This window comes from Lemur catta, chromosome 22 (assembly GCF_020740605.2).
Source record: "Lemur catta isolate mLemCat1 chromosome 22, mLemCat1.pri, whole genome shotgun sequence".
In the NCBI taxonomy this organism is placed as follows: domain Eukaryota; kingdom Metazoa; phylum Chordata; class Mammalia; order Primates; family Lemuridae; genus Lemur; species Lemur catta.
This window is the reverse complement of record NC_059149.1, coordinates 20,110,971-20,134,356: the sequence shown is the minus strand read 5'-3', so window position 1 is coordinate 20,134,356 and position 23,386 is coordinate 20,110,971. Positions and strand designations below refer to the sequence as shown.

Below are 23,386 nucleotides of genomic sequence, written 5' to 3'. Positions count from 1 at the left end.
GCTAGGATCATTTCTCTAGGGATTAGAACTGAATGAGAAAAATTGGTTCTGAATCATTAGTATGTGAAATTTAGTTTGCGGTAAGCACAGCTGTACCTATTAATCACTTGGGGAAACAGTGTCCAATTAATGGAACATTCTCGGTTCGTGTGCACATGTTAAAAGCTTGTGTAGTGGTTGGCAGGCCTTTTCCTGGCTACTGCAGCATGTAAATACCTTAAATATCTGTGCCTTTGGAGAGTTGTCAGTGTCCAGACAATAGACAGCATCCTACACTACATGCTATAGCCTTCTGCAAAATGTGACTTTTATTAGGGTGAAGAGCATGTCCCCAAATATAGTACACTTAGATTACTCATTTGGTGAATTCCCATAACTTAGACTCATTTTCTTTTAACTTTATCCTAACAAATATATTTTACTTTGCTAGATAAATTGATTAGATTATCCTCCTGTTTTTGTTTTCATATGATTTTTTCTATTGCATTGCAAATTTCAGCCATGTATCACTGTGTTGCTAGACAGGTTTATTGATTAATAAACATAAAAACATTGGTTATTATCATTCACAGTTAAGGATTATAGTTACTTACAGGTGAAATATATTTGAGATTTTTTTTTTTTTAACTCTGCAAGGCTTGCCTTTTATATTTGCTTTGTAAATTAGGCATTGTCTTCCAATGTTACTGATTGGTGAAATTTCAGACTAAGGGATCAAAAGTGACTCTCCTCACCCCCTTTTTTAAAATAATTTCAAAATATTAAGGGGGTACCAATATTTTTATTACATGGATACCTTTCATAATGCTTAAGACAGGGTTTTTTGTGTGCCTGTCACTAGAATAGTGTGCATTGTACCTGATAGGTAAATTTTTCTAAATCCTCACCCCACCTCCCACCATCCCCCCTTTCTTGGTTTCCAGTGTCCTTTATGTCTCTTTGTGCCTGTGTTTGCCTGTTGTTTAGCTCCCACTTATTAATGGGAACATTTGGTGTTTGGCTTTCCATTCCTGAGAAACTTCACTTAGGATAATCATTTCTAGTTCCATCCAAATGGCTGTAAAAGACATGATTTCATTCTTTTTTTATGGCCTAGTATATATACACCACATTTTCTTTATTCACTGATGAATTGATGGGCACATAGGCTAATTCCACATCTTTGCAATTGTGAATTGTGCTGCAATAAACATTCGAGTGCAGGTGTCTTTTTTATAAAATGACCTCTTTTCCTTTGGCTAGATACCCAGTAGTATGATTGCTGGATTGAATGGTAGATCTACATTTAGTTCTTTGAGGAATCTCCATACTGTTTTCCATAGAGGTTGTACTAATTTGCAGTCCCACCAACAGTTTATTAAGTGTTCCTTTCTCTTTGCAGCCAACCTAGCATCTGTTGATTGCTTTTAATAATGGCGATTCTCATGGGGTATTATCTCTTCATAGTTTTAATTTGCATTTCCCTAATGATAGTGATGTTGAGTATTTTTTCATATGCTTGTTGGCCATTTGTCTGTCTTGTTTCAAAAAACTTCTGTTCATGTCTTTTCCCATTTTGTGATGGGTTGTTTTTTATTGCTGATTTGTTTGAGTTCTTTGTAGATTCTGGATATTAGTCCTTTGTCCAATGTATAGTTTGTGAATATTTTCTCCCATTCTGTAGGTTGTCTATTCACTCTGTTGATGATTTCCTTTGCTGTGCAGAGCTTTTAAATTAAGCACCATTTATTTATTTTTATAGTTGCTGAATTTGCCTTTGGGTTCTTAGCCGTAAATTCTTTGCCTAGATTAATGTCTAGAAGAGTTTTTCCTATGTTTCATTCTAGAATTTTTATGGTTTCATGCCTTACATTTGAGTCTTTTATCCATCTTGAATTAATTTTTGTATATGGTGAGAAATAGGGATCCTGTTTCATTCTTCTGCATGTGGCTATTCAGTTTTCCCAGTACTGTTTATTGAATATGGCTTCCTTTCCCCAGTGTATATTGTTGTCTATTTTATTGAAGATCAGTTGGTTATAGGCAGATGGTGTTATATCTGGGTTCTCTATTCTGTTCCATTGGTGTATCTCTACTTTTATACCAGTATCATGCTGTTAGGGTTACTGTAGCCTTGGAGTATAATTTGAAGTCAGGTATCGTAATGCCTTCAGATTTGTTCTTTTTGCTTAAGACTGCTTTGACTGTTCAGGCTCTTTTTTGGTTCCAAATGAAGCTTAGGATTATTTGTTATAGATCTGTGAAATTTGACATTGGTATTTTGAATGGGGATTACATTGAATCTGTAAATCACTTTGGGCAGTATCAAAGTAGTCACTGTTTATCTCATTGTCTTTGGGACTGAATTCCTTTCTGACAAGTCAGGGAGAATGTATTTTTGAACTTGCTTCTGTAAATTTTATAGTGTTAAAATAATTTAAGAATTTTAAGGTATTTGCCAACTGATATTCATTAGGCAACAGAGAACACCAAGGACATCATTGCATTTATGAACAACTCATGTGGAAAGGAGGGAAAACAAATTTTTAGTGGCTAGGTTAGCCATGATTTATAAAGAATTGAAAATATGATGAACTATATTCATAGAAAATAGATTGTAGACCCTTAGTGCACTCTCAATAGTACCTCATCAGACTGAATTTTCACATGCCTTTTTGTTTTACAATACGTCCAAAGACATGAACATTAAAGCCCTAGGAAAATATTCTGGTTTTTAAAAATTGAAAGGCGTTGCCTTTCCCTTAGCTCTTTTCTTTTAAGCTCCAATGCATTAATAATTTCTTTAAGGCTATGTACAGATAGTAATGTATAGGCTTTCACTAATGGTCAAGTTTACATTTGCAGTTATTTTATTATTTTATGATCTTTTTGCACAAGTGTAGAGTCACTGACCATTCATTGTGAGACAAATTTACTATGCAATAAAATCAAGAAGAGGTCATATTACAGTAGAGGCAATTCTCTTCCTCTCTTGAAAAGGTTCCCAGGGTACTTGCTAATTAGAGTGCAAACCCAGGCTAGAATGATCAAGCCTCTCCCTTCATAGGAATGAGAGCTTATGTTTTCTTGGAACTTTTTTTAATTGTTTATTTGATCGAATAGTTGGATCTTTTGGTTAGGAGGGAGGAACTTGTGATATCTTTTAAAATAAAAAATAGCCATTTAAATATAGTCAGAACAACTTCTAGATATTTTATTTTTCTGGAACAGTGTTTCTCATATTTTAATGTGTGTGTGAGTCATCTGGACTTCTTGCTAGAAACCAACAAGATTCTGACTGGGAAGGTCTGGGCTGGTGTCTGAGAGTCTGCATTTCTAGCAAGCCTCCTGGGTGATAGCTCTGCTGCTGTCTCAAGGCTATTCTGAGTAGGTAGGCTCTTGGACAGCGTTTTCAAATAGAACTTTCTGTGCTGATGGAAATGTTCTCTGTATAGTTCAGTATAGAAGCCACCAGCTACATATGGTATGGAACACTGAGGAACTGAATATTCAATTTTATTAAATTTTAACTCATATAAATTTAAATAGCCATATGTATGTGTGGCTACCATATTGGACAGTACAGTGTTTAGAGATAAATCAACTGAGAAATTTATGCTTAGTTGTAATAGCTCATGTAGGATGATGCTAAATTCTAGAACTGGCCAAGATTGTCTCCATTGAACTTTACAACTGCCTGGACTTCCTTTATCTATAGGCAGGTAATGTATACAGATGGAGTTGCTGGATTGTAAGCTCGTTGATGGCAAGAGCCATGTTAGCCTCATTTGTTGCTCTGTTCTCCTGTGCTTGACACACAGTGCGACATACTTGGCGCACAATAAATGTTGGCTGAGAAAATGAACGAATGAGCTAGCTCTAAAGTTGAGAAGTACTCTTGTATTTCTAGCATTCTATTCAAGCCTGTATTTGGGAGTAGGGAGTGGAACTCGAATGACACTAATATGTAGTATTTTGCTTGCGTTTAAGGAGGCTTCTTTTTGTTTCTGTCTTGAAGTTCTATTAAATGATATCACGTTGGTTATAGGACATTCTTAATTCATTGATTCAACAAAATTCCATTTTGCTAGGTACTATTGCTATAGGCTTCTGAAGTTTATATTCTAGTGGCAACAAAACAATGCAAGAAAAAACAAAACACCTTTTTCTAAAAACAACTGGGCTTCGGTTCTAGGAAATGTATGTATATAGAATCCATAATTGTGGTTCTCCTGAAGAATGTGGGGGTAGATGTGACAGTCATGTTGTCTGGGGAAACCTACATCCTATTGCTCGGAATCCCTTTTCAAAAACTGTTTTATTTGCTTCAAATTTCAGCTTCCAGTGACTGAGTCTGCAGTAGATGTGCCAAAAAGTTCTTGTTATTTTGTTTTTCTTGAACCATTTTCTTTTAAGGAGTTTACTAGCCAGAGTGGAAGAAAATCTATTTCATTTATTGGTCTTAAAACAAGATTGTTCTTAGAAAGGCCGTGGTGTTTCTACAGCCAGTCTTATGGAACAGGCTCATTCCCTCATGATTTGAGGAAATTTTTTAAATTCCATTTTATTTTATTACAGTCCTATCCCTGTGTTCTAGAAACAGATGGCTATTTAATATACAACGCAAAGAACTCCTAAAATTGATCTTGTTAACATTCAGAAGTATCCCTTTCTTTCTCGGTATATTAAATCAAAAGAAAAAAATCTTAAAAAAAAAAAATCAGTGGGTTTGTGTATCAGCACAGGAAAAACATCTTTATTAAACAACAGGAAACACAATTTGTTAGGAATCTGACCAAATACGCAAGGCAGCAGATAAGATTCCCGATAGAAAAGGGTGACCTCTAATGGAATATAAATAGACACCCCCCAAAAGTACATATATTTCCCATGAGTGTGAAACTTTTTTTCTCTCTCCGCTCCCCTCCCTTCCCTCCTACACACTTTCCACTACATTTTCATTCCTTTAAGGGGAAAAACAAGTACAGTAAAACTATGAACTCTTTATTAATTCAGATTCTTCTAGTGTGTGGTTTATATTTAGGTAAGTGCTAAAGTTCTTTTTTTATACTTAGCAAATCCCTTTGTCACAGCTATGAGACTAAATTCAGGCAGGACTAATTCAGGAAGGCTTTCTGGAAGAGAAATGTTTTGAGTTGGATTCTTACATTAGTAATAGATGTAGACTGAAAGAAAGGCAAAGGGAAAACTTTTAACAAGTTAAGTGTAAGAGCCCACAGCAGTTGGATGAGGCTGAGCAATGGTTTTGGCAGAGGCATGTTGAAATGAGAGGGCCTGGGACAGAGTGGGTGAGATGACGATGGCCATGGATGCTGGCCGAAGTGGAGTGTCCTGGGAGATGCAGCAACCCTTGCATCTTTGTTCCATTCCGTTCTGCCTTTGTTCTGGCTGGAGCACTTACCATCTCACACCTATGCTGTTGGCAGAGCCTGTGTTGTTATTCCTGAGTCTATGCTCGTAGGCTCTCCGCTATCCATTCTTCACATGCTACCAAGGTGACCTTTCTAACATGCCAAACAGACTTCTCATTGCAATATTCAGTTTTGAATTCCCTATGTTCAGTACATAGCAGGTAATCAATAAATACCTGCTGAGTGAGTAAATGAATTTTGGAAACAATGGGCATTTAATAGGAACTATCTATGGCCCTATTTTTCAGGGGAGCAGAGACAAAGCATCTTAAAGAAGAATTGGGTTTTTTTTTTTAATGTACATTCATCCTACCATATAGTCCCAATTTTTAAACATAAGGAATAAATCAGAAATTCTAAGTAAAAGGTCAGGATGAATACTTTGCAAACTTTTGTTTATTGTTAAAGACAGTTCAAGTTGTGACAAGAAATGCAAACAGCAAAAGCAAACTGCTCTTGCAGTCTAACAAAGGGGTGCCTTGTTCCAAAGGAAAGATTTGCTGTCATGCTGAATCCTTAGGGATGTGGCTGTTTCTACCCGTTAGCTACAACTAGAAGAGTTTCTTCATTCTTCAATATATTTGTTAATATCACTGCTATTAAAAATGATGGTCTGACAACTCAGTGGTCTCTGAGTTTTTCCTAGACATTTACTCCCGAGAGACAGAAGACCAGAAGATCTAGTCCTGACTTTTAGTTATGGTATAATATTTTATTGAACGTCATTTTATTGACCTTGGTCAGGTCATAAAGCCTCTCAGAACATTTGTTTGCCTTGATCTACACTAGTCCTTACTGAGAACAGTAATCTTAGACCTGGAGAATTTATTCCAATAGTAAAGCAAGCTTTTGTCATGCAGGGCTTTGCTTTTGCCCTTCTCCCTTTTATCTGATCTCACTTTCTTTGATGATTTGCCAAGCTGTTATATCAAACATCACAAGCCTTTGCCCACAATTGTTGCATTTGCTGTCCCTTTCTGAGGGACATTTCAATGAACAATATTAAAAATGGGGCCAAGGAATTACTGAATTTCTTTGAGGCCCCTTTTCTTGATTTCTTTGTGCCCACTTTGGGGCAGTGTTTGTTTTTGTGGTTGTTTTACAGATGTTGAGTTAAATTGTTAGAACAAAACGGTCTTCCAAATGGTAAAGTTTAACTTTACTAACCTTGGTTGGATAGTGAAATCCATCCAACAAAGGGTGTTATATATAAAAATGGCTTCAACGGTCACTTTGGTCAATTTTCTTAAACCACTTTGTGATGGGTTAAAACTGTAGCCTTTGGAAAAAGCTTTAATATGTGAGCTAATATTATGTTCATGCATTTGCACTATGTGTAACATACAGCTGCAGTTCTTTTGACATTTATTTATAAGGAGGAGAGATGACTTTTTTCAAGGGTTGGTGATTAAGGGAAGGCTTAATTAAGGAGAAGGCATTTGAGTTAGGTCTTGAAAGGTGAAAATAATCTGATCATATTGAGGGGAAGAAAATGTGTGTCAGATGGAGAAAAGAGGTTGTGCAAAGGCAAAGGAGTATGAAGTTCAGAGTGTACGTAGGGTTAACTTTATTTCCAGGATATATTAGAATTAGAAAGAACCTTTTCAAGGTGTTCATTTGCTGCATGCTCCTTCAGTTTAGAAGCAATGGTGTATAACATATTTGAAAGGGGAGTTGAGAGAGAGTAGATTGGGAAAGATAGATTGGGATTGGAGAGGAATAAGTAAAGCTCTCTCTCTTCACAGATGACATGATCTTTTATGTAGAAAATCCTGAGGGATCTACGAAAATGCTGTTAGAACTAAAACTCAAGTTTGGCAAGGTTGTAGGATATAAGATCACCATACAACTACAAATTGTATTTCTATTTGCTAAGAACAAATGCTCTAAAAATGAAATTACAAATACAACATCAAAAGGAATGGAATACTTAGGGGAAAAAATTTAACAAAAGTAATGGAAAACTTATACATTTAAAACTATAAAACATTGTTAGAAGAAACTAAAGAAGATTAAATAAATGAAAAGACAAACCATGGTCATAGATCAAAAGATGTAATAGTAATACAGTTAAGAAAACAGTACTCTATAGATTCATTTCAGTCACTATCAAAATCTCAACTATCTGACAAGTTGATCCTAAAATTCATATGGGAAATGCGAGGGGCCTAGAGTGGCCAGATCAACCTGGAAAAGGAAGAGCAAAGTTGGAGGACTCACACTTTCAGATTTTATTTACTACAGAGCTACAGTCAAGACCCTGGTATACTGGTGATAGGCATCTAGCTCAATGAAATGGAACTGAGAGTCTAGAAATGAACCTTTACATACATAGTTAATTTTCTACCTGAGTATCAAGGCTTTTCAATGGGGAAATAATAGTCTTTTCAATAAATAGTGCTGGGACAACTGGCTATCTACATGCAAAAGAATAAAGTCAGATCTCTACTTCACATCATACACAAAAATTAACTCAAAGTGGGTCAAAGATCTGAACATAATAACTAATACTGTAAAACTCTTAAAAGAAAGCATAGATGTAATCTTTGTGACCTTGACTTAGACAATGATTTGTTACATATGATACCAAAAGCACAAAAACCAAAGAAAAAATAATAAGTTGGATTTTATCAAAATTAAAAAGTTTTGTAACTTCAAAAGGCACATCAATTAAGTAAAAAGACAACCCACGGAATGGGAGGAAATATTTGCAAAGTTTATATCTGATAAAGAACTTCTGTCCAGAATATACAAAGAACACTTATAACTCAATAAAAAAAGACAACCCAGTTATGTAATGGGCAAAGGATCTGAATAGACTTGTCCCTACAGAAAAAACACAAATAGCCAATAAACACGACAGGATGCTCAACATCATTTGTCGTTAGGGAAATGCAAATCAAAACCACGGTGAGATACCACTTCTAGGATGTCTGTAATAAAAAAACATGAATGATAATAGAACCCTCAGACATTGCTGGTAGGAATGTAAAATGGTGCAGTTGCTTCGGAAAACTGTTTAGCAGTTCTTTAAAACACTAAACATAGATTTACCATATGACCCAGAAATGCCAGTGGTCAAGAGAATTGAATATATATATAGATGCTGAAACTTACATACAAATTCATTATTCATAGTAGCCAAAAAGTAGAAACAACCTAAATATCCCATCAACTGGTGAATGGATAAAGAAAATGTGGTTATTTCCATACAATGAAATATTGTTTGGCAGTAAAAGGGCTGCAGTTCTGATATGTGCTACAGCATGAATAAGCCCCGAAAACATTGTGCTAAGTGAAAGAAATCGAACCCTTAATGTCACATATTATATGCATTTGTATGAAATATCCAGAATATACAATTCCATAGAGACAGAAAGTAGATTGGTAATTACCAGAAGAAAAACGAGTAGTGGCTGTTAATGGTTACAGAGTTTCCTTCTGGGGGTGATGAAATGTTGTGGAATTAATTGATAGTTGTGATAGTTGCATAATTTTGTGAATATACTAAAAGCCATTGAATCTTAAAAGGTAGATTAAAAGTCCTACTGTATTCTTTACTGAAAAAAATAAAAATGTCAATATGCCACCCTAGGTAAAGGGATATTTATTTTGTTTGTTTGTTTGTTTGTTTTGCTGTTGTCTTTTTCAAAATCAGGGTTTGAAAAGTTGCTTCCTCTTCAGATGTTAGCAAGCTACATCCTTTCAGTTCTGTCTTGTGAAGGTATTGTAAACTCTGGTGTCACAGAGAGTGCTTCTTAGATTCCATCAACACTTGATTCAAATTTAATTTTAAAAATATATTTCAAATTATTTTAAAAAATGGAATATGAAACAAGATACACTCTTAGATATATTACTATTTATCACATTTTAACACACTGAGGGATACCATGTATTAACTGATGTTTCCAAGTTACCTCATTTCGAGCGTGCATTGGACTTGATTAAGTCTTGCATGCCATTTCACCATAACTATTCAGACATATATCAAATATTTTACTAAATAGGAAGGTTGTAGCTTGGTGGTGATTTATAAATACTAATAACAAATGTCCTCTTTCATAAGTAAAAATGGAGTACAACAAATTCTAGTGTACATGAGTGTTTTCTTGATACAAAGTAACCAAAACCAAGTTCAGGAGGAGATCAGATACGGGGGCTGATAATACAGTAGCTGTTATCCATAAACCGCCAATTTAAATTTTTCACTTATCAGAATGTCCCCATTTTTAGTTCTCACTGACTGTCATTTTTAATAGGAAATGTTGTGAATTTGATTGATTATAGTAAATATATATGATCTAAATATTGTTTACTTTGCTTCATATATTGAGGTTCTCCATAAGATACCACTGGAATTTTATGCAGTTGGTGATCTCACCAATATGTCAAATCTAAAAAAGTTGAACTCATAGAAGCAGAGTAGAATGGGGGTTACCCGGGTCTGGGGAGGTGGGTGAGGATTGGAGAAATATTGGTCAAAAGATACAAAATTTCAACTAGGAGAAGTAAATTCAGGAGATCTATTGTACACTATGGTAACTATAGTTAGTAACAATAAATTGTATACTTGAAAATTGCTAAAAGTAGATTTTAAGTGTTTTTACCACAAAAAATATATGAGGTAATGGATATATTAATTAGCTTGATTTAGCCATTCTACAGTGTATACATATATTAAATCATCATGTTGTACACTACATATATGTGTATATATATATATATATAAAAAACCTTTATTTGTCAATTGAAAAATAAATGAAATAAGAAAAAAAATTTATGCAGTTGGGATCCTGTAAATCTTTCTCAACATACTAAGTTTTGTATTCCATTTTGACTTCATTCTCATTTTTTGGGGATGTTTTGAAAGCATTTTTCCCCCACAGAAATTCAACAGTGAAGGGGAGTCTTCTAGCCAAAAAAATATTTACTGACTTTAAATAGATCATGACTTTTTTCTGAGGCTCTGTCTCAGAAATTGCACAGCATAAATAGCACTGGTTAGATCATAAGGCTATTTGGTGTTATGCCTAATGTAAATATTTTAGTTGCTATTTTATGGGTGGTATTTGGAAGATATCCTTATTTAAATCTCTTTTTGCATATGAAGCACTGAGTTACTTAATTTTTACGTGTGGAACTTTATCAGAAGTAGGGTTAAATACGGTGTGTGTTATTAGATTGTTGCCTAATGTGGTTTTGTGGTTATACTCATTTAGGTTAAAGAGCTGCAAAGTTATGAGAAGTATGAGTTACATGGTGGTAGGAGGGAGGAGACAGTGAAAGAATCCAATTAATAATTATTATTGAGTGCCTAATATGTGTGAATATTTATTAACACATCCTGGACCCTGTTGTTCCATACAAATCACGTGTCCATTCTGTTCTCTTCATAGGTGATCATGGAGGAAGCACTTTACTCCCACCAAATGTCACAAATGAATTTCCAGAATATGGGACCATGGAGGAAGGCGGAGAAGGCCTAAGAACTTCTCTGGAGTTTGATGCAGAGCCCCTGCCATGCCGCCCACAAGGGCAGCACGGCGTCCAGCTTCCTGGTGGCTGCCACCCTGGGCTCGACAGTGTTACTGAAGGACCAAAAGATGTTAGAGAGGCCCCCTCTCAAAGTCACCTCAAGGAACAAAGTTTACAACCCATTGACTCTTTGATTTCAGCTCTGAAAGCCACAGAGGCCAGAATAGCTTCAGGAACGTTACAGGCTACAAAGGTACTGGACAAAGATGGTGTTTCTAGCCTTTCAGTTCAGCAGGTGGGAAAAGAGCTGGACGCTGCCAGTTACAAAACACAGAGAGCCAACAAACGACTCCCTGCTGGCCAAGAAAAGTCACCAGATATACCTCTTTCAGCTGAAGTAACGACTGAGGAAGATTTCTATTTGAGCATCCAGAAGGATCTGACTGCACTGTTAACTGGAGACACTCAGGCCGAGCTTTCCCAGATAACTAAGGATGGGAGAGAAGGGGCTGTCTGTGTGCAGGAGCTGGGGGGCCCAGCAACGACCCACAACTCCGCGGGCAGTGTTGGTTTCTTGAAGGAGCAGAGATCTGCTCTCGGCAGAGTGCACCCAGAGAGATGTGATCGAGGCGGCTCCCTGGGACGCCCAGGCCGGATCAAACATGTGGAATTTCAAGGGGTGGAGATACTGTGGACAGGAGGAGATAAGAGAGAGACCCAGCATCCTGTACAGTTTGAGACAGGACACGTGGAAAGGACAGCCTGTCCTGAAAGCAAAGAGTTTCCCAAAGTGCCAAGCCATCTCATCTCATCTGCTGGTTTGTGTAATTCAACTAGTTTAACCGAGCGTGTTAGGGATGAAACCTGGAGAGCTCCTTCAGAGAGGCCCGGCACTAGCTCAGGGACATTTTCCCCTGTGCATCTTGATGAGACTGGAGAGGATGAGGTCTTCCTGAAGGAAAACAGACATCTTGAGAAGAAACTGGAACCAGCGAGAAACAAGGAAAGGTGAGCTCTGAGCATAGCCCTGCTGTCTGTGATGCCTGGTACATGTTTTAATAGAAAACCATTATCCTGTGCTCAATAGGAGAACTCAACTCACAACACACTGGGTCCTCGTTATCGTAGAATGGAAGAGAAGTTACTGGAATCTAGGTCCCTCTAAGCTAAGATTCCTCCTATGTTACTAAGATATTAGAGTGATCCTGTTATGAAGTTGTCCATTAGGCATGGAGCAGGGAAGAAGAGTCTGTGACCACTGAACTATGCAAATCCATTTGTGACATTTTGTTATATTTAACAGGTTTCAAGTTTTTCAACATCGTGGTAACTAGAACACCCCACAATTATCTTTAACAATACGAAAAGGGTTGGACTTTTTTGACATACCCTTATGTGGTCATTACATCCTAGCTTAGGCATGTCTTCTGGGTGCAACACCAATGCCTGCAGTCTAGCCTAGAATGCAGCCTCCATACATGTGTGAACACAGGTTCTGGGTTCGGGCCCCTTCAGTTTTCCATGTTTAGAAAGGACATCTCAGGAGGTCAGAAGTAGGTCATTTGTTCCATGGTCCTCACATGGGAATTTCTTCTTCTTACAAGTAGCATATGTTTTGATTTATGGCCCTAATGAGTAAACTTGGCATCACATGGTATTTCCTGGTCTTTCCCTGCATTTCTGACGTTCATACCAGCTTAGAGCCTGGATAAAGACATGACCCATCTCTCTTCATTCCCTGTGATCGCAGCCTGACCACGCAGAGCTCCTTTGGTCATTTGTTGTGTACTGTGCTTTGAATTTGTGCCATCTTTTCTTCTGTCAGTTCTCACGATGCCACATTTTATAGTTTTTATGAGAAAACATCTGTGTTGAGGCTAAGGGCTTTGTTTTTTGGTTTTTGTTTGCTATAAGGAAATGCCTTTTCCTTTACAATTAGCAAATCCACTGAGAGTGCTGCTCCTTTGGGACGACTATCAGGACGCTCCCCAGTCCCCTCCCCTGACACGTCACATCTGCAGACGTCCCTCAAAAGCAGCCTTGATATGTGGCGTATGTCTCAGTATTTATGTTTCCCCTGGAATATGCAGTTTTACTATTGTTCAAATCGTTCATTCATTCCTCCTTCCTTCCTTCCTTCCCTTCCTTTCTTTCCACAAGTATTTTTTGATTGTTTGCTGTCCTTGACACTGTGAGATGTTGGGAATAAAGGGATGTTCAAAATAGATAAGGTCCGTGTCACTGTCCTCATGGAAGTTACTGCTGAAGAGAAACATTAATCACATAAGCACATTGGTAAGTATGGGATCACAAACCATGCTAAGGTTCCACAAAGGAAAAGAACCTGAGAGCGACTAGAAAGAATAATCGAATCGAGGGGAGAGGCTAATTAATGTGTTTGATGGTTTGGTAAAGGTCTTTCTGTGAAAATAGAAATTGAGCTGGGACTTGAGGAATAGGAGTTAGCCAGGCAGAGAATGGGAGGGAGAATGTTCCAGGCAGAGGGAACGATGTGTTCACAGGAGGCTGCTGGGTGCTTTGTGTAGCTTCCTAGAGTTGTGTGAGGCAAAGGCCTTGTATCAGGTATGAAGAGTTGAAGCCTCACCGTTGTGGCTGGTGCGTAGAGAGCTGGGGAGAGTGGGGTGGATGAGTGTGGAGAGGTGGGAGAGGCAGGGAGTAGCATCATCCTAGGAGCGCCTCTTCTATTCCAAGTGCAGTGGGAAGCCATTAGGAACATAGTATTTGGTACATGGCGGACTTTCAGTAATTTAAAAACAACAAAGACAACTGCATTGTTGAATGTGAATTCTGGTAATACCCAAGAACGTGGAATACTTAGGACATACTTAATAGGTAATTCCTGTTGCTATTTTATTTGTGTTTATAAGAATCAGAGGCTCAGAGAGGTTAAGTAAAGTTGCCTCCAGTGACATGGCTAGTAATTGGCACAGGCAAAATTCAGCTCCAGTTTTTTTCTAACTCTTGACTTCTTGCTCCTACCACTGATCTATCTCCTAATTATTAAATGTTACTTAACTGTCCTAATTTTTTTTAAGAGAATTTAGAGACTGGGTCTCATTCTGTTGCCCACGCTGGAGAAAAGTGGCATGGTCATAGCTCACTGCAGCCTTGAACTCCTGGCCTTAAGCAATCCTCCCACCTCAGCCTGCTGAGTAGCTAGGACTACAGGCGTGTACCACCACACCAGGCTAATTTTTTAAATTTTTTGTAGAGTTGGGGTCTTTCTATGTTGCCCAGGCTGGTCTCAAACTCCTGGGCTCAAGCAACTCTCCTTTCTTGGCCTCCCAAAATGCTGGGATTACAGTTGTGAGCCACCATCCCCAACCCTAATGTTCATTTTTAATATTTGAAGAACATGCTGCATATTAATTTTTTACATTTGTGTGCCAAAATTCATGCTCCACCTCTATATATTAACTCATAAGTTGTTTCTAGTTTCTTATGGGGTTAGTTAGAGTTGCAATAAAGGTATCTGGTGGCTTTTTTTTAGGTCATTCATTGGCTGTGTAATCTTAGACTTGAAATCTCTCTGCAGTGCTGCCTGCTTGTCAGCAGAGGGCAGCCCCTGGATTCTGATGTAGTCATTCTCTTGAGGGCATTTGGTCTTATTTAATTTAAATCAGAAAGTATTAATAGACTGGTGAAAGTTTAGTGTATTTTTCCTGCAAAATTTACTGAATCAGGTTTACATGATATATTTATCTGCTTCTGTTGTAATCTGAATTTGCACAATATAGTCAACTAAAATGAAAATTTAATATTTTATTCAAATATGCATTGGATTAGATATATTCACACACTAGGAAACTAGTTGGAAACTATTAAATTATTTACAGTGTAGTAGCCACACATATGCTAAGAAGTTTTTCAACCCAAGTTTGTTTCATCTCTTCCTTCCCAAATATACCAAGATATAAGCTCAGTGAATATAAAAGTTAGGTCTACAGAATGTTGTCCTTTTTGTGTGGTTGAAGGAGAAAATATAAAGATATAAAAAGAAGAAATTAACCTAATATTGAAATTCTGCACTGTTACTTTCCAGGATCGTTGAGCAAGAGGAGCACCTTAGGGGAGAAGATGAAGATACCCTCGGGCCCGGGTACACGGAGGACTCCACTGATGTGTACAGCTCCCAGTTTGAAACCATTCTGGACAACACTTCTTTGTACTACAGTGCAGAGTCGTTGGAGACATTGTACTCGGAGCCTGACAGCTACTTTAGCTTCGAAATGCCCCTCACTCCAATGATTCAACAGCGCATTAAAGAAGGCGGTCAGTTCTTGGAGAGGCCACCGGGGGGAGGACATCAGGACGTCCTGAGTGTCTCAGCAGATGGCGGAATAGTGATGGGATATTCCAGCGGGGCCACCAACGGGCTGAACCATCCCAGCGACTCCATCTACACGAGAGGCACCCCGGAGATTGCCTTCTGGGGAAGGTACTAGTCCCATAGTCATTACTTTCATGGTGGTAGTTTTTGTGGCATTCTCTGGGAAATCTCTGTGTGGAGTATATTTTAAAAGGATTTGGCCAATTTCTGTAGATATAGCAAATGATGTGAGTAAAAAGTAATTTGGGTTTTAGGGGCAGACAGGATACACCTTAGTTTACCAGTTGGCAAGCCGTGGCCATTTTATTCTGTGGGATTTCCTGGATTACCATATGTAAATCACAGCCTGAGAAAATATTTGTGGCCAACGTTAGGTATTAGCGCTGATGATTCAGCTTTGATGGCAGTGACGTGGTGCTCTGGAAAGAACACAGAGATTATGGCTTTAGTCTGGCACTGATGCTGGTTGATGACTTGGAGCAAGTTGTTTGATTAGTCCAGAGGTTCCTTAATTGTAAATCAAGGGTGTTGGATTAGAAGGTCAGCAGAGTCTTTTCCAGCCCTTTGCTCTGAGAGGTCCTGTTCTCTCTGGCCATCCTCCTGTTCCTGAGTGGTGGGAGAAGCATCCGGTTATACAGATGCTTGAGAGAGCTGATACCTTGGTCAAGGCCATAAGTATTCATTTTCTCTCTCAATGTTATGATTTTAGTCTATCTGGGAGATAAAATGACAAATTCATGCACCACACCTGTCATTTGGGGATTTCCTGTCTATTTATGAATTATCCAGCATTTCATTTCTTCTTTCTTGTCATCCTCAGGGCATCTACCTGTCTTTTAGCATCTCCATCGGTTGGCAAAGAATGCCAAACTTTGTAACGATTTTGCAGATTTAGTTTTGATGTACAGGGTGTCCCAAAAGTCGCTTTGTTTTAAATAAAGGTACAATTAGCTATAATGTCCCATTTTTCCCTATGTATGGCAACTTTCGGGACACCCTGTATTTTTCTGTGTGAATGTGGAGGTAGGGATGGGGGGAAGGTTACATGGTGATAAACCATTTTAAAGCCGTATGAAATAACGTCAGTGCTTTTGTTAAAAGTCAGTATTTGTATTACAGGTTTGCAATGAACCTCTGTTTTTGAGCAGTCTGCCCTGTGTGAAGCATTTTCTGTAATGAGTTTATAGGTTTATAGCTCATCAGATGAGCAAATTCAAGACGGGCACATTGTAACATTGTAGCTGTGCATTTCCATGTGAAATGGATTGTGGATATTGGTTGTCTTATTGGGTCACAGTGAGATAATGAAAAAAACAAGGTGTCAAAAGCACAAGACTGTTGGTCTGAATTACTTATTCAAGCCACTTCTCCTCTGAAACCTGCTTTATTTGTGAAATGGGGTTAATGATAATCCACTGTGTGGTGTGGCCGTGAAATCTGAAGGGTTGCTATAGATTAAAACACCTAGCACAGTGTCTGGTACAAAGTATGAGCTTAAGTAAATGTGTGAATCTGAATTGGTTGGCTGATAAGTCCACGTTTAGACTTCCTGTATCTCTGAGATAGGGGTTTCTCTGAGTGGGGGAGCCCCTGGGGGCGGGGTGTCTCTGAGAGGAGAGTGTCCCTGGGAGGGAGTATCCCTCAGTGGAGGGCACCACTTCAGTCCTCCTGCTTCACCGTCATCTCTGAAGACTGTAAATCATGATAAAATGCTGTAGGACAGATATGCAGATAATTTCATTGAAACTCCAACCCAACTTGCTGGGGTGAGTGGAAGTTGTTTATATTACAGACCAAACATAGGTCAGGGAACTGAGTGTTTTGGCCTGAGGCTTTACGGCAGAAGCCACAGAGTGGATATGTAAATGTCAAGACAAGAACATCAGTGGTGAAATCAGCTGAAAGCTTTATTACTTGTGCCCTTAGGACAGGAAGTAGCCATCATCTGGGCCTGCTTGGATGCCAGTCATGAATCTGGACAGAGATAAATAGTTAAGAGAGAGTATTGGAGTAGGTTATAATATTTTAGCATGTCAGATTTAGACAGTGGTATCCTTCAGGCCATCTCGAGATAAAGTTTCACCTGCGTCACCTGCATTGTCAAACCACGAGATCTTGCCTAGTGGTAAAAGGCCAAATTCTGGTACTGAATGAGAGCGTCTTGGAGATGAGCCAGCCTGCCCCACCCCAGCTCTGGTGCTCCCCCTGCACGATGCCTGCCTGATGTTCATCCCACCTTCCCTGAGCACTGCCAGTGACTTGGACAGAGCAGTTTGATGGGACCCCCTATTGTGTGTTTTTTGAGTTGGCATAAGATAACAGGTGGTTATAGGTGGAGGAAGTTTTATTTTGTGAAATATGTGTCTATTCAGGATTTAAAAAATAGGGCAGTTTTAATGATCCTAAGAAATTTTAAAGGAACTGGAAGACTTTCATGTTTTTCTTTGCCTTCTTCTGCCTTCTTTGGTGCTTTGGAGAAGTTGCAACCATAGAGGAATTGTGCTAGCATTGGATTATTAATAGTATTGTGGGAGAATGATGACATTTTACTGCTTGAAGGGGACCTCAGATAACTTTATTTTATAATAAAGAATCTGTATTCCAGTTTGGTCGGGTGAATCACCCAAAGCCACGTGACTTTCTAGTGACAGATCCCGCACTAGGATTCAAGTTGTCTGCCTCCTAGGCCAGATTCATTCACTATTCTGGGCTGCCTGGCCTCTTATACTATTATTCTTTCTTTTGATCTGATTTCTCTTATGCCATGTATCTATAGAGCCAGGAGTCTGAGTTGGTTTGCTTCCAAGAAACCAAGTTCTAAATGTAAAGCTGGTCGTTGTTATTGATGGTGGTGGTATATGTGTTCAATTTGAGGGAAAATTTGCCAAGTCAATAATAAACAAGTTTCCTATAAATTTTTAAAGCAATCAATGAGCAGCCTTTTAAAATTTCTTCTGCATTAAAAGATCCCTCTGCAGAGATAAGGAAGCAGACTCAGAGGTATTGAGCCTGTCCCTCAGCCAAGCGCCTAGGGCCGAAGTATTAGAGTTCAAGGAAAAAAACATTTTCTAATTTTATTATTAAGAAGTATGATATTTACAAAAGGAAAGTGATAAATAAAACAAGCACATATTCTTAGCATTCCATCTGTGTTCACTGGCCTCTCCTGTTTGCTTGGTAGTGGGCTGGGGGTCTCACCATATTGGGTAAAGTGAACTCTGAGGAAGGCACAAAAGGAAAGGGGTCAGGACTAGTGAGTTCTCCCTTGATAATGCTTCTTTGATATTTAGTAGACAGGAGCCAAGGAAATTAAGTATTGATTTTCATGTATAAAATCTTAGTTGTCAGCTTGCAGAAAATATTATGAGATCACTTTAGTGAGTCTCTAAACATAATTTTATATCATATGTAGTCCCTAGTTGTATTTATTTAGTATACACATGGCACTTAATTCTCATAATAAGCTAGGAGAAAGAAAGGAACTATTAATGTTCTAATTTTCCAGGTAAGGAAACTGAGGCACAGAGAGGTTAATAACTTGCTTAAGGTCACACAGGTGGTTAAGTGGCACACCGAGCACTTGAACCCAGGCAGTCAGGCTCTGACTGAGCTATGCTGAGTTGGACCCTGAAATTATCTGTATGAGTGATAATGATTTCATGATAGGACCAAATATCTTAAAACAAAAATGTATCAGTTTTGGTATTGCCTAGGTATGTTTTTAAATCCTATTCTATTTCGTTATATATCTTTGTTTTGCCCTTAAAGATTATTTCAGTGGCGGTATTTGACAGTGATTTCTTTTGAACATAGGATGACAGTCTCTGTTACATTGCTTCTTTAAAGAAACGTGGACGTGGTCGGGAAAGGTGATTAGGAAGTTGTGGCATTCTAGCAAATCTCAGTCCCTCTCTAAGGAGCACCTTTCTGTCTTGGACTTTGCCATGCTTTGGTGGCCAGAGGGACAGTGTTTTTCCCTGTTACTATCTCCTTTCGAGTCAGAGAAGAAAATTTTGCAAATCTGTAATATTCTAGTATCAGCCTGGGAAAGACATTTTTTGAGTACTTGTCTATTTGTCTTTAAAAGTATTATATACCTTTGTGATATCAAGTGAATCACTCTTTATAAGGTAAAAAAGACACGTAAAATCCTGGAATAATTCTAGACAGGAATAGTTAAGTTCTCCCAGGTACTCTGACTAGGGAGCCACAAGTCAGCCAGGAAATAGCTCAGCCTGCAAACGTAACACAATATTTTAATGAAGGGGCAAGGAGTAGGATCCCCTCCCTATGTGGTCCAGCTACACAGCACTCGGGCTGACAGGGGGTCAGCGGTGCTATGTGAAGTCCAGTCACATGGTTCCAAAATTAGAAAGGATAATTAGAGACTTACAGTTATACATGTTCCAATGGGTTCCTTTGTGTCTGGGTGCTTCTCCCTCGCTGGTCTACCAGCCGATGACCACAACTCCAATCAGTAAGTTCTTAAGGCGCAAATGCTGTCACTGTGACCGTTAACAGAGCGGCATATTGTCCATTTCCATTGAGCTTGGTTTGGACAGGAGGAGAAGAGAGAGAGCAAATACAGTGATATTGCAGGAACTTCTCTTTTGATTCTCTGAAATATATGAAACTGCTTTTGAAAATAAGCTTTTTGGTGTAATAGATCTATTTTATATCTCTGCTTCCTAGTTATTCTTTCAGATATTGCTTGGGATACTGAGGAGTACGGCAGGAGGGGTGAATTCCATCTGTGTGCAGCTGATGTGCCTGAGGAGAGTGCTACAGTCTGTCTTCAGCCCACTCTGAATTTGATATTTGTGGTTGTCTGCCTTCCTCTTGTTTTTTTTTTTTTTCCTCCCCTTCTGAAATGGAACGCTGGTGTTTTGAGACTATCCTTTGTCTTCCTCAGTTTTTCTCTTTCCTTAGTGTCTTTCTGCTTTAGGAGGAAGTCCCAAGAAATAAGAGGAATACAGAAATTTGTTGAAGTGCTGTTTCAACAATTTTTCTGACATCACAATTTAAACCTGAAGTCGTTTTAATACAGTGTATAAATGTTAAAAGAAGAAATTAAAATAATGTGATGGATGGAGACAGAGAAAAATATTTTTGATCTTGTGAAATTGTCTTCAGAGGCCCTTGAAGCCCCCAGCTTTTCTTGTCATTAGCAGCAGGAAGCCCTGCTGCCTCAGGTTCATTAGTGGGTTGCTGTTGCTTTAGTGATCTCTTTAATCCTTTTGCGTCTTAAAATTTGTCCTATAGAGAAAGAGGTTCTCAGTTTTTCTCTTTGAAATAGTTGTGATGGTGAATTTGGGTTTTTTACCACAAAGGAGCATCTGCCCAGGGATGAGGGATGGGGCTCTGCTTGGTTTCAGAGCCAGTCATACGTGGTTTTGGCTTCTAGGTGTGTAATCCTGAGTAAATACATAAAATCTGGGACCCTTTCCAAGTGTAACATGGAATTAATAAATACCTATCTTGTAAGGGAAGCAGAGGAGCAAATGAGATCAATCAAATGAAACAAAAATCAAGTGTCCTGACAATGTCTGTACATAGTAGGAGATCATGAAATGAAAGTCAATCCCGACAACAGTAGGAACCTGAAGAAAGGTTGTCAAGCCACTTGGCCGTGTGCTGAAGCCCTGTAGCAGCCTCTGAGCTGCCAGCACCCGGTCTTTCCAGCCCTAAGCCTCCTGAGACACTCATTACAAGACTTCCTTAGACATCACTTTCTTTTTATAAGGTGCAATGCACTGTGGTAGGGTGGAATTAATATGGAGATTTGAGACAAAAGACAACAGGTGAAGTCATCCTCTTTCCTGGCAGCTTGATCTCAGGGAGGTGGTTTCATTTGTGGAACTCTCGTCATTCCTTATTGGTAAAATGGAAATAACCTTACCAACCAGTTTGCCCCTTTGTTGTAAGAAGTTGCTAAGTTCTAGTTTGTGAATATTTATTTTTAACCTATCATGGGTTTTGCAAATAGTCTGAGCAGTTGTCTAAGGAATAGTTAAGAAAATAGATAAGAAAAAGCCTGGTTAAAAAAAAAAAGAAAGATGCAAGGATTTGGGGAATGTTTGATTGCAGGACATGTGGGGCCAAGTCAAAGTGACTGTGAGATCTGAAGTGGGGATAACTTACCGCGACAGGAAACCAGCCACCTGAGTTGGAGAGAGAAGCAGGGTTGGTAGAAGAGCAGCTGTGGGGTCAGTTTTAAAGATGGATTTGGGGACAGCGAGGATCATTCATGCAGGGCTGGTGGGAATGTGCCATTGAAGGTTGCTGGAGAAACTTTGGAGTCGCTCTGTCAGGGGTGAGCCTTGCAGCTGTGGGAGTGAGAAAGCTCTCGGGGACAAGGAGCCGGCTCAAGATGGGCTTGCGAGGTGCTCGTGCGCACAGGAGCACTTGGGCGCTTCTGTGTGTCCTTCTAGTTCCATCTTTGTGAAAAACGTGCCCTGTAAGGTCAGCTTCCTGGCAGCTCTTCTGTGCTTGCCTCCCCTCTCCAGCAGTGGGTTGGTGGTCAGGGAGCCCAGCGTAGAAGCCACGTGCTCTGGGGGCTGGTCGTTCTTTCAGTGCCCTTCAGATGGCCCTGGCTCTGCTGCTCTTGCACTCCCTGTCTCTTCGGTGCCTCTTATAAAAAGTGGTGATGGCTTCAGGAAATGGCCCTGGATTTGAAATAGCTGTTCCCAGACATACTAATTCTGTGGTTTAAACCTTCAAACAAACAAACATTAATCGCCTACGTATTGGTGGATATGGGTGTGAAGCACACATTGGGGTGCCAGCTTCTTGGATGATCTTTGATCACAGATGACTTCAAGTGATAAAGGATATTGGAGGCATAAATGAATATAAGGAGAATCACAGCTGTAAATAAAACTGGAATGACGGTTCATATTTTAATTTAATACTTCAATTTAATTTTAATTGATGCAGTAATCTTTTTATTCATATTTCGGTGCAAACTTTTAAACGAAACAAAAACATTCATCTCGGCAGAGGTCACTTAACATCATATTTGCAACACTGGGTGTTATCCATTGAGTCTTGATTTGGGCAGGGAAAAAGACATAGACCTTTCCCAAATAGTTCTCTGAAGGTATTTTATGTAGGAGTGTAAATGTACTTGAATCCAACATAGGAACATTTCTTGTGCTTTGATCTTGTTCTTTTTGATTTTTGATTTCATAAGCTCTCTGTAAATGAAAATACAGTCTACAAGGCATACTTTGCTTTATTGCTCTTTGTAGATACTGCATTTAAAAAAAAAAAATCTGAAGGTTTTTGGCAAGCCTGCATTGAGCATGTCTGTTGGCACCATTTTTTCAATAGCATGTGCTCATTTAGTGTCTCTGTGTCACATTTTGGTAATTCTCACAGTATTTCAAACATTCTCATTATTACTATATCTGTTATGGTTATCTGTGATCAGTGATCTTTGATGTTATTATTGTAATTGTTTTGGAGCATCATGTGCCCATATAAAATAGTGAACTTAATTGATAAATATGGTGTGTATTCTTACTGCTCCACCAAGTGAGAGCTCCCGTCTTCTCTCTTTCTCTCTCTCTACCCTCTGGCCTCCCTATTCCCTGAGACACAACAATATTGAACTTAGACCAATTAATAACCCTACCATGGCTTTTAAGTGTTCAAAAGAAAGGGAGAGTTGCATGTCTCTCAGTTTAAATCAAAAGCTAGAAATGATTAAGCTTAGTGAGGAAGGCCTATTACAAGCTGAGATAGGCTGAAAGCTAGGCCTCTTGTGCCAATTAGCCAAGCTGTGAATGCAAAGGTAAAGTTCTTGAAGGAAATTAAAAGTGCTACTCCAGTAAACACAAGAATGATAAGAAAGAGAAACAGCCTTATTGCTGATATAGAGTAAGTTTTAATGGTTTGGATACAAGATCAAACTAGCCACAACATTCTCTTAAGACGAAAGCTAATCCAGATCAAGGCCCCAAATCTCTCCAATTCTGTGAAGGTTGCAAGAGGTGAGGAAGCTACAGAAGAAAAGTTTGAAGTTAGCACAGTTTTGTTCATGAAGTTTAAGAGGCCCATCTCTATAACATAAAAGTGCAAGGTGAAGCAGCAAGAGCTGATGGAGATGCTGTAGTAAATTATCCAGAAGATCTAGTTAAGATAA

At 38.8% G+C, this 23,386-nt stretch overlaps 1 protein-coding gene and 1 long non-coding RNA gene across 3 annotated transcripts in view; one reads left to right on the top strand and one right to left on the bottom strand.

Moving 5' to 3' along the window:
• The window catches only part of PSD3 (pleckstrin and Sec7 domain containing 3), a 311,983-nt gene that overhangs the window by 41,831 nt on the left and 246,766 nt on the right, over positions 1–23,386 (top strand). For both annotated transcript variants that reach the window (XM_045535244.1, XM_045535245.1), the window contains exons 2-3: positions 10,811–11,897; positions 14,953–15,348. In XM_045535244.1, coding sequence (XP_045391200.1) covers positions 10,876–11,897; positions 14,953–15,348 — 1,418 coding nt within the window. In that variant the 5' untranslated portion in view covers positions 10,811–10,875. The remainder of the gene's footprint in view (positions 1–10,810; positions 11,898–14,952; positions 15,349–23,386) is intronic.
• Positions 18,301–21,858, bottom strand: LOC123626345. The gene is made up of 3 exons (XR_006730816.1): positions 21,382–21,858; positions 19,634–19,788; positions 18,301–18,458 (listed from the first exon to the last, which is right to left on the bottom strand). It is a non-coding gene; the product is annotated as an uncharacterized LOC123626345 (long non-coding RNA).